General features: G+C 38.8%; 1 protein-coding gene across 1 annotated transcript in view; it reads right to left on the bottom strand.

Moving 5' to 3' along the window:
• LOC122657316 (EEF1A lysine methyltransferase 4) overlaps positions 1-11,920 on the bottom strand; it is a 34,996-nt gene extending 23,076 nt beyond the window's left edge. Inside the window, exons 1-7 of the mRNA XM_043851979.1 lie at positions 11,722-11,920; positions 7,020-7,133; positions 5,278-5,346; positions 5,123-5,142; positions 4,997-5,049; positions 4,864-4,894; positions 4,659-4,737 (exon numbers count right to left, since the gene is read on the bottom strand). Of these exons, the coding sequence (XP_043707914.1) occupies positions 4,659-4,737; positions 4,864-4,894; positions 4,997-5,049; positions 5,123-5,142; positions 5,278-5,346; positions 7,020-7,133; positions 11,722-11,896 (541 nt within the window). The 5' untranslated portion in view covers positions 11,897-11,920. The remainder of the gene's footprint in view (positions 1-4,658; positions 4,738-4,863; positions 4,895-4,996; positions 5,050-5,122; positions 5,143-5,277; positions 5,347-7,019; positions 7,134-11,721) is intronic.
• Between the last annotated feature and the right edge of the window lie 261 nt (positions 11,921-12,181).

The raw sequence follows: 12,181 nt of genomic DNA, 5'->3' as shown, positions 1-12,181 counted from the left end.
ATTGGTTGAAGAGAGGTTGACGATGCATTTTTTGTTCCGCCTCCTCCTTTCCCTGGTCGATTCAGAAATCAAATCTGAATCTAAGCTTTCCGCCAGATCTGTTTCAGACTTTCAGCCAATCCTTCTTGGAATATATTGGCTGTTTAGGTTTAATATTACTGGGAATCAGAAGGGTCTTGGATTATGTTTCATTGATTGAAATCTCAAGGTAAATAGAAGCTAATTGAGTGAGTTCCTCCCTTGAAATTCAAATCTGGTTTTCCGCCTCTGGTTTGTGCTAGAGGTAGGAGACGGTACTTTCTTTCCCCTTTTCTCACGATTCCTTTTTCTTTATTTTATTCACATACTTTCCATAAATGCCCCTCTTTTTATCCCTAATTCCAACATACTTTTTAGTTATTTCCCTTCCAAGTTTACCCTTTGGCTTGGATGGTGTTTAAAAGTAGATTACAACCAAATTCCAGCTTTGCCCTTACCTTTTGAACTTATTTACTCCTTGCCCTACAGCCCTCTTTGTTTCTTTCAAAGGAATCCTATACTGTTCACCATATTTACCAGAATGCCATCCCTTTTTCAACTTTGTGTTATTTGCAATTCTGCCATTTCCCTATTTGACCACCCAATTGACCCTTGAAAATTCTGGTCTATTACCAGTCTGCCCTTTGGCTTGGATTGTATTTAAAAGTGGATTTCCACCAAATTACAGCCATACCATCCTTTTTTTTCCAACACCGTTCCCTTTCAATAATTCTAATTCCCTTCATATCCCATACCTTTGGTATTTACCCATAACACCTTTGGAAACTTCTGGTAAATTATAATTTTGCCATTCCTTCCTTTTTAATTACCCATAGCACCTTTGGAAAATTCTGAAAAGTTACGTTTTTGCCACTAAACCTTACACCATTTCCTTTATTTGTCCACGTGTATTACTACACGTGAGGGGGAGATTATGTATAGTACACTTGCAGACATTGTATAAGCAGAACTTGCAAAAACATTTGTGGGCAAACATAGAAGATCAGTGTTTTCCACCATTGCTATTGGATATCCTTTGTTATTGGGTTGAATTTGCCGTAAGGGGGAGATTGAAGTATTGAAGAGAATTGAAGATATTTGGTTGTTGCCTATTTGAGGACTTTCAGTTGGGTTGATATTGCTTGATTCAGTTTGTTTTCGCTGCTTGTTGCTCTAGTTATTTAACTTCAAGATTTTATGTCACTATGACAATCTGAGATTCATCACTGGATAGCTATTGAAGATCGTTGAAAACTGCCTTTTTTGGAAGACATTCCAGTCCCGGTTTGCTGATCATGTCTATCCAGGTTTTGAAGATCAATTATTTCAAGATCTTGAAGGTTTATTTGGGAGCTACATTCATCTGTCAAGCTGGATTCTGCTGCAACTTAGTTTTTTCCATTTTGTTCAAGTTGGGCATTAGTACCTTGTATGCGCCAACTTGAGGGAGAGTGTTAGCATTATTAGGAGTTCTTTTTCCTTTAGTTCAAGCTGGATCTTCTTTCTTTACTTATTTGTATAATCCAGCTTGAGGGGGAGTGTTGGAATATGTACTCCAGAATACCGTGGGGGTATTCTGGTCTTTTTGGGGGTAGTTTTATTCTTCTTATATTATTAAGTTTATGTCGGCTATGTGGGTTTTAGTCCCACATCGCCTAGTTTAGTCACTTTGTAATTTCCCCTCTATTATAAATAAAGGGGCTTACCTATCAATTAAAGAACTCAAGCATTACAATCAATTCTTCTTCCATCTTCTCTTTTCTCTCAAGTTACTGGTTACGGGTCCTAGGTTTTCTACAGGTTGTGTCTGGCATATAGTCCTTTCCCTGGAGAGGACTTCAAGTACCTGAGGATGAGATATACAACATCCAAGTATCCACTCTTGGGAGCATGCATAAATAGGCTTTCCACCCCAATTGCATAGGTGATGTCTGGGCAAGTCAAAGAGAGGTAGATCAACTTCCCCACTAGTCTTTGGTATTTCCCTGCGTCAATAAGGAATGAATCAAAGTCTTTTCCAAGCTTGTGATTCTGTTCAATAAAAGGTTTGCTGGCTTGCAACCCAACATCCTTGTTTCTTTCAATAAGTCTAGCACAGACTTCCTTAGGTAGGTATTTATTCCCTTAGATCTTGATACTTCAATCCTCGAGAAGTACTTCAAGGGTCTAAGATCTTTAATCTCAAACTGTTGGGCCAAGTTGGACTTCAATCTACTTATCTCAACTCTGTCATTTCCAATCACAACAATGTCATCCACATAAACAATGAGGGTTGTAATAGAACCATTGCCTCGCTTGGTAATTAAAATGTAGTCAGCTTGACTTTGGGAATACCCAATCTTCAGAATGGCCTATCTAAATCTCTCACACAAAGCCTTTGGGGACTGTTTAAGACCATATAGTGCTTTTTTTAGGAGACACACTTTCCCTTTAGTTGAAGGGAACTTGAAGCGAGGTGGAGGTTGCATGTATACTTCCTCTTCTAGGTCACCATGGAGGAAAACATTCTTACATCCAATTGATATGATGGCTAGTCTCTATTGGCTGCCAATGACAAGAGAACTCTCATCAAGTTGTGTTTGACCAAAGGAGCAAATGTCTTATGATAATCAATCCTATACACCTGACTATACCCTTTGGCCACCAATCTGGCCTTATATCTCTCAACAACACCATCTGATTAGTACTTGATTCTGTAGACCCATCTACATCCAACTAGAACTCTCCCCTTGGGAAGATCCACTAGCTTCAAAGTGCAATTCTTCTCAAGGGCCATCATTTCCTTAGACATGACTTCCTTTCACATTGGATCAAACATGGCCTCGGGACATTCTTAGGAATAGAAGAGGAGGAAAGAGCAACAGAGAAAGCAACACCTGCAGGAGAGATAGCATCATAGGAAACAAATTGGGCTATAGGATTAGTGCAAACTCTCTTGCCCTTTCGAATAGAAATGGGAAGATCTAACTCAGAAGGAAGAGAAGGAACGTTACCTTATTGAGGAAGGTGGATCTCAGGATGTGGATTTGAAAAGAACGCTTGGCAGGTCTCCTTTCCCTATCTTTTGTACACAAGCAATTCCTTCTTAGTACCAAAACCAACACCTAAATGATCACCAATATCAACAACGTCTAAATGATCACTAATATCAACAACATCCACTTCTTTGTGTTTCCCAACATCAAGCAGAAATGGAGGAATAGGCAAAGGTGGAAGAAAAGGGGCGACATCAACAGCCTTTTCACTCCCACTATTCTCCCCCTGAAAACGATGCTGATGGGAATTGAAAAAAGGTAGAGATTCAAAGAAGGTGACATCTTTGGAGAGAAGTCACCTTCGGGAAGAGGGATGGTAGCACTTATAGCACTTTGTAGAGGAGTAATACCCAAGAAAAAGGCATTTGAGGGCCTTGGGGTCAAGTTTAGTCTGAGCAAACTTATTAACGTGGACATAACAGACACATCCAAACACCTTGGGGAGAAGAGAGAAAGCAGAAGCCTAAGGAGACAAGGTTTCCAAAGGGGATTTGGAACCAAAGAGTTTAGGAAGGCACAGATGAGGGACTCGGTCTTCTTGACGCAAGATTGGGGCAGCCCAAAGATACCAGACCAGTAAATGTAAGAAGACTGAAGCACAGATCTGATCTCTCTCCTAACTTTTCCTATGAAACCTTCTTCCTCTTTCCTAGAGAGCACACTAATCTCCATAACTGTGACTCTAGCACTGTAAGAAAGTCAAAGCAATGCCTTCCATATATCATTATAACTTACGAAGACTTCCAAGTTTCTTATCTCCATGGACAGTTTCCAAGAATTCTTCAGATTATGCCATTTTCCGGATGAAAGCTTTTAAATCCATTTTCCCACAGTGCTTCAAAAAGTGTCAGGCTTCTTTCTAAAGCCTCAAAAGATGAAGCAGGAAGTTATTATCTCATTCATTTGGTTGAAGACCTGTGGCAAACATCTCCTTTTAATCGCTAAAAACCAACCTGTTTTTTAAGTTGTCATTTAAGAATAACATATCAGCTGCACAGAGATACTAGCTCCCCTTGCACAAAAACTACTCACCCCCCCCCTAAGCTGAGCAACCCACACTGGCCAATTCCAAGACCAGCACAGGAATGTTGCATAAACTCAGTAGCGAATCATTTCTACCACCACTGCTCAAAGGCCTCTTCGGGCAAAGGTCAAAGGTCTCGTCCTTGATAGCCGGAAGTCTCTTCCCAGCATCCAATCTTGGTTCCGGTAGGAGACAGAAAGTATAACGGTGGTTATACACATGAATAAATACCACAACAAAAATTGAGTTCTAATCTTAAGCCAACAATAGAATCATCTTGTGGCCAAAATTTGTGAATTACAACAAGTCTAAGAAAAAGAGGTACAAGTACAATTTAAGGGTGATGTAAAACAGCACATATTGAACCAGAAAGTTCTAGGAAGATTACACCTGCACTGCCTAACCCAACTTTGGAAACATGATAAAGAAATGTTGTTTCATTGTGTACATTTGCAATAACACAAGCATTAAAAATGTGCTGAATAAGGCTCACTATAGGATCTCGTACAACATTCATATCAGCTTTGAGATCCAGGATTATAGTATTTAGTATTTACCACACGAAAAGGGAAGTTACTAACCTATTACATGAAGTTTTATTGTCCACAAGCACAGGCCTCTCAACAAATGTAGACGATAAACTGGAGCTCCATAAGTAATCTGGGTTTAAGAAGAATTACAAGCCTACTAGAAAAAACAAGATTTTATATGGCAACCTGTATAAATTCAAAGGTAATGCTGGAGTAGTGTTCACATTTGAAAAATTAAAGAATAAGGACAACTTACGAGAATATAGACACCTTTGTTTTTGAGGACCCTGATATTGCCATTAACTGTGTCAGTAAGTGATTACCAGATCAAACAAGTAAAGACAACAAGAGAAAAAATTATACCAAGACTTCCAACAGTTTCAACATACCTTCCAACCTCCTCAAGCATCTTAGTTGCATTTTGTTGTGAATTGTGTCCACACTACGGTCAAAGACTTGCTATGAGTAATCATCTCTCTGCAAAGACAGGAGTATTTAAAGTATACGACACTCACCATGAGGGAGTCTAGAGTTCCTGGAAACAAGAAGGACATTGTGAGAGAAAAAAATCAGCCACTCATTAAGCAATCTTCTCACCAAAATAAACACCTCAGAAAATGAAAAGAAAGAAATCAAATAAGATTTCCTGCAAGTTGAAACATAGCAGTACCTTTATCAATGACAGCATCAAAGTAACCTGACTCAAAATCACCCATATCTCGAACATCCATTTTAATATCTACTCAAGTATTCAGGAAAGAGACATTGGTAATAGACAATATCTCATCAAAGCACAATAGCTACCAGTCAAGACCAGAAGTTACCTTCTCACTACTTGAGTTGGTACAGGTGCAGGTACCCAAGATACTAAAACTCGAAACTTGACCCCAACTCGACCCTGGGAAAAACCGAGATCTCAGTCGAATTGGTGCATTTTTTTTTTCAACTCGAAAGCTCAACTTGGTGGGTTTTAGACCTAGTTTGGATCTGAAACTTGGTATTCAGCCTATTTTAGGCCATTTAAACACAATGCCATTATTAGATTTTGCAAAAAACAGAGTCCAAATAAGAGTTTTACTTCGGACCTTAAGTTGGTAGGTGACGACGTACTAAAATACTACTCTACACATAATTTAGTAATAGAAAGCAAGCAAAACATTCAATTAATAGCTAAACAACTTAAATAAGCATTAAAAATGTTAAAGTGATACATCAAACTGTTTAACAATGTTACAAGTTACAACTATCATCACATAAACGGAGTTTGAATCAAGTATTCAGTCCCCAGTAGTGCCACATAGTCTTCCCATGACATAGTGTTGCTGCACTGTTGCATATAGTGCTCCACAGCAAACATATAAGAGTTGAATCCTTTAAATTTGAGATGAATCTTGAAGATGTGTAGCTGAATCCTTCAAATGTGCAGCTGAATCAACTCTCCCGCAGGTTATAACTTGAAATCCAGAAGTAAAATGAGTCACAGCCTTCAAATGGGGAAGAAAATAGCTTTTGGACAGAACTCGATCGAGAAATATCGAGTTCTGTCGAGTTAGATGACTTTTAAAGAAGTAGAAGAGTCGAGATCTCGAGTTACCCGAGATCTCAACCGAGAAAATGAAATTTGAGAACTCGTATACCAACTCAAGCAGGTACCCTGTTTGTAACTGGTGGCCAGTACCCAACTTCTTAATTGGATTTTTTAGGTCAAAAATGCCTACTCATATACTTTCCATTGTGGCAGATATTTCAGAGTAACATTACAAGATTTCTTTCTAGGGAGTACTAAATGGGTGAAACATGAAACTCGTAAGGTGTAAGCATTTTCGTTTGAGTAGAGCCCTATATAGAAACTACAGGCAGAACATTTTACTTAGGCTCATTCCACTGAAAAGTAAAGAGAAATGAGGGGAAGTCAAATTAATGTAAAGAAGGAAATGAAAACTTTTATAACCATGAGTGTGTAACTAACTTAAAATCTTAACAAATATTGTAACTGAACTGTTTTAAAAAATAATAATTAGCACTATCATATTTTCCTCTTCAAATCCAAGTAATTTGATTGAAAACTAAGATACACTAAGATTCAATCCCCATTTTTAGTAAGTTTTGGAGATAGTTAAGCATTGATGGAAATGATTACAAAAGAATCTGTTTTATTTTTTGTTTCCATTACATTTCCCTTCCCTTAACTTTCCTTTCAGCCAGACAGGGCCTTAATAGGTTAAGTATTAAAATCTTATTAGGTTTTTCTTCCCTCCCACCTTGTTCAGACTTGAATCTGAACCCATTTGCACCAGACCAAATTCTGGTATAAAGTTTACTGGTTCATGGCTTGAAGACACTTTCACCGAACCAATTACCCCAATCAACAGAACGTTATCCACTCCACAACCACACTAACAAATAGGATACATTTCAGTTCTGGACGATCTTGGTATTTCTTTTGCATGGCTTCAATCACTACTGAGGATATATCAATGTTGACAACATCTCGGAAACCATCATCAACCATTCCTTCACTGAACACTGTCAATAGACCAAAAAGCAACTGTGTTATGCACGAACTAGTCAAATTGTTAAGCAACATAGTTCATGAAACCTAAATATTAGTACATAAGACAAGAGATGTCTTGGGTGACAATATATAACATAGAGCAATAAATTAGCATGAACATATACATATCTTAGACAATGTGTCACATACAACATAAAGCAGTAGATGAGAATGAACGTACACATATCTTAAACAAAGTTAAGGGTAATTGGCATGCACAGAACCATATAAATATTTCTTCCAGCTGCTGCACATTGTATTCTTTTGCTTTATACCTGTACATGTCAACTAAGAAGATTACTTGGGAGGCAGTTGGAGAGGACCCGCCAAACAGTTAAGCTATGATGGGGAATGTGGTTCTTGAACCAAACGAACTTGCGCCAGGGGACATAGGGCCACAGGATCTGATAAGGTCCCAAGCTGCTTTGGAGCTAGTAGGCCCAAAGAAGAAGCAGACCAAACAACATTATCTACCCTACTGTGAAGCCTTCTGGGAATGAAAGGCAAGGCATTCCAGATGGTGGATAGTAGGGGAGAAGAAGAAAACAGGGGCCCAATCATCATGACAAATGATATTAGCAACCATGGAATTTATTATCTGTCAGCCACTCACTAAGGATCATGACTGCATATTTGAATTTTCTTCAAATGGTTTTCTTATTAAGGAAATGGAGACGGGAAAACTGATAGCAAAAGGGAGCAGGCATGGCAACATTTACAAGCTGGGACAGTGGCCGTATGCAAGCTTCGGTAGCCTTGAGATCTGGAAAGGCTTCAAAAGAAGTCTTGCATGTTCGACTTGGTCACCCTCATTCTACGATTTCAAAAATATTGTCTTAGCAAGGTTTAATTGATGTCAGTAGGTGGTTCAAAACTTCAAATAGTCTTCAGTTTGTAGTTGTCAATTGGGAAAGAGTTGTAGGCTTCTATTCCAATTAAACAATAAAATTTCTGATTTCCCTTTGGAAAAGATCGATTCACTATGAATTATGGGGACCAGCTCCGACCTTTTCTGTTTAACATTACAAATATTATGTTCAATTTGTAGACGATTACTCACGGTTTACCTGGCTTTATCCTTTACGACGAAAATCTGAATTCTAATATGTTTTCTTAAGTTTCAATAAATGGTAGAAAATCAATTTTCACGAAAAATTAAAATCTTTCAATGTGATGGAGGAGGTGACTTTGAGAAAACCTAATTTCTTTCTCACCTTGAGACCTGTGGAATTATTCTTCATACTTGATGCCCATGAACACTAGAATTGAATGGTGTCGCAATTCGGAAGCATATTGTTGAAACTAGACTGAAGATGTTATTTCATGCTAGTGCACCAAAGCATCTTTGGGTTGACATTTTCCACTGCGGTCTTTCTTATTAATCGGTTACCTCCTCTAGTGTTGCAAGGTGTCAGTCCCTATCAGAAGCTGTTTGGAAAGGAGCCAAATTATATTGGTCTGAGTTCTTTTGGCTGTCAGTGCTTCACTTATATGAAGACCTCTACAGACAATAAATTTCAGCCAAAGACCTTTCCTTATGTATTTATTGGTTATAGTCCATTGCACAAAGGTTATCAGTGTCTACTTCCTTCTACTGGGCATGTTGTTATTTCACAGAGTATTGTCTGATTAGACGATTTATCTATTTTTGAATCCCAATAGGTTCCATCTAATGTTTCACAGATCAAACCTGTAACAACATATCCAAATTCCTTTGATTTGACAGCTTCTCTTTCTCTTCATGTAGTTTCTCATCCACCATCTGAAGGGGAGTCAGTAGTATCACCATCACCAGCTATTGATTCTAATGCTAGTACTACATCATTTCCAACCCATTACTTCAACTGATCTCATTCCTATTGATCGTAATATTTCAGGCAGTCCAGTTTTGTCTTCTAGTTCGGATACTTCTCTTGATATTTTTATTGTTGTGCCTTCATCTGATATCCACAATGTTTCTTCACCAGTTTCATCCAAGGTCTCACTTCAGACAAGTGTATCTATGATTTCTACTCAGCTTTGTAGAGATTCTTCATTGTGTGATGTATCTCTTGGCAACATTATTGCACCTAATCGCCATCTGGTTAGTTGTGCACAACATGGTGTAGTTAAACCCAATTTTAAAATAAGCATTGGCTGCTCCTGCTTTAGATATTGCCAAACCTAAGTCTTTGCGGTCAGCCCTTAAATCTCCACATTGGGTTAATGCAATGCATACAGAATTTCAAGCTTTGGCTAATAATCAAACTTGGATTCTTGTTCCTCGTACCCCTTATATGAAAATTGTCAGTTCTCATTGGGTGTACAAGAACAAACTTAAGCCTGATAACTCAGTTGAATGGTTCAAGGCCTGTTTGGTTGCTAAAGGTAAACTCAGGTGAAAGGAATAGACTTTGATGAGACTTTTACCCATGTTATTAAGCCAGCAACAATTTGTCCCGTTCTATCTGTTGTAGTCGTTAATGATAGGAGTATTCGTCAGCTATATGTTAAAAAAGGTTTTCTTAATGGAATTCTTAAGGAGATACTATATACGGAACAACCTCGAGGGTTCATTGATCGATAGTTTCCTAACCATGTTTGTCTTTTGAAACAAGCCTTATCTGGTTTGAAACAAGCACCTCGTGCATGGTTTGATCATCTCTTTATTTCTTCTTGGCTTGGGTTTTTATTGCAGCCAGGCAGAATCATCCTTTTTTTGTTCTTCATTCACCTCATGGTATTTTGTTTAACACTGCTATACGTGGATGATGACCGGTTCGAATTCTCGGATGATATCTACCTCATTCATATCCTTGGGTCTAAGGTTGCTCTTTATGGCTTGGACAATCTTCACTACTTCTTGGGCTTGCATGCTGTCTGCACTAGTGATGGTCTCTTTCTCTCTCAATCCAATTATGCCTGGGATATTCTTGATTGGGCCTCTATGACAGAGTGTAAGCAGGTTGTGACACCTTTACCACAGCATTATCACTTGCATTTAGATGCCTTGGATTTTTTGGTCGATGCAAATTATTATTGCAGTAATGTGGGAGTCTTACACATTTTGCGTTATGTTAAAGGAACAGTTGATTTTGTTCTTCGAATTTTGGCGCAAAGTACCTTAAATTTATATATTTAGTGATGCAGACTGGACCAGGTGTTCTGATACTCAGCGCTCTACTTCTGGTTATTGTGTGTTTCTTGGATCTAATCTCATTTTGTGGAGTGCTAAGAAACAACCCATTGTCGCCCATTCTAGTGATGAGGCTGAATACAGTTCCTTGACTATCAGTGCCGCTGAATTAACTTGGATTACTTATTTACTTTGGGACTTGGTCAGGCCTTGTGCCTCTTCCTCATGCTCCTATTCTGTTTTGTGATCATTTGAGTGCACATTTCTTAACTACCAACTTATTTTTCATGCTCAAACTAAGCATGTTGAACTGGATTACCATTTTGTTCGTGAAAAAGTGGTTGCTGGCTCGCTTATTACTCGATCCCTTCCCTCTCAGCTTCAGCTTGCTGATATTTTAACCAAAACTCTTGCTCGCGTTTCATTTCTATCTCTTTGGTCCAAGCTTATTGTTCACTATCATTCCCACCTTCACTTGAGGGGGAGTAAAAATGATAGAGTTTCTATTCCTTATACAAGACAGCTGAATGGAGGAGGAAATCAAACAGATAACCGGGGAAGGAATCAAGCAGATAATGAAGGAGGAAATCAAGCATATAATTAGGCCTTATTTGTTTCAATGTTTAAGATACTGTAATCCTCCTTTTATGTTAAGAAATCTAATTTGAATAGAATTTTTCCTTTTTGTATCACAGCTTACCTAATTGTACTCTTGCTATAATCTACAAATAAAACTACCAGAGCCTATGCCATTCATTCTGTTCTGAACGGCTAGGATGCTCTGGAGTATCCTCTTTAGAGTCTCTAATCTTATGGATAAGACCAAGAGAACAACAAAGGATGCTCTGGAGTAAATCTTAACCACCCCTTAGTGTGGTTCTAAAAAAGTCTATCCGATATATATATATTTTTTAAGTTAGATTCATTTTCAAAACTTTTGATTCAAACCCATCTTTCTAGAGTCCACACTTAGCATCTGGGTCACTCTATTTTGGGAAGAAGTGAGAACAGGGCTAACAGGTTATTTTAATTTTTCTTTATGAAACTAGTTGAAAATTAATTTCACCGAAAGATTTTATGAATTGCACCTTATAATAATACATGAACTGGGAAAGCATTCAATAATTGTAAAACCAAACGTTTTTTCAGCAATGATATAAAAAACAGGTGCAACATCAAGTATTGATGGGCAGTCCATCATATTAAATCTATGAAAGGAAAAATGCAAGAAAAACCCTAAAACGAAACGAGGACGGAATTGGTAGGGGGGTAGTTATGCTTATGCAATCGCTTCGACTTAACCAGTTTTGTTGCACATACAACTAATGCCAATAAAAAGAACCCAAAGGAACACAAGTCTGAAACATAATAGTTGATTATTGGGGGAAGCTCCGATAGTTTGAGTTACAGAAGAAGAGGAAACAATGGGTTATGAATAAGCACACCTGCGTTACCGCAGCCGACGACTAGGATCCGGTGATCTCGACGAACGTACATATGTAACAACGGCGCTAAGGATGGGTACTTCTGGTACCAATCAAACGGCCCAGTGTCCTGGGCATACCTGTTGTCCCAGTACGACGGCTCTCCATACGCCTGCGTCGGCGTTCCCTGCGTCATCTCTCTCCCAGTCTCCCTCACTCTTTCTGTGTGCGTGTGTATCTCGATTTTCGACTCTTGACTCTAGCGAATACGTCGATGGCTTGTCGGGTGATGGCTCGATGCCAGTAAATGTGCAATGCAACGGGAGGAGGATCTGGTCCGAGTGGTTCTGCGACCACGCCTCATCCAGTGCCTGCGTGCGACACCCCAGATTGCCAGAAGGCCAAAACGGATGGTTGTGTCTCAAATGCCAAGAACGGCAGTGGCAATAACTGGTGATGTGCAGGCGAGCCCACGGATTGT

Source organism: Telopea speciosissima, chromosome 4, assembly GCF_018873765.1.
Source record: "Telopea speciosissima isolate NSW1024214 ecotype Mountain lineage chromosome 4, Tspe_v1, whole genome shotgun sequence".
Taxonomy (NCBI): domain Eukaryota; kingdom Viridiplantae; phylum Streptophyta; class Magnoliopsida; order Proteales; family Proteaceae; genus Telopea; species Telopea speciosissima.
The sequence above is the reverse complement of the archived record's forward strand: the minus strand, read 5'-3'. Positions and strand labels throughout refer to the sequence as shown.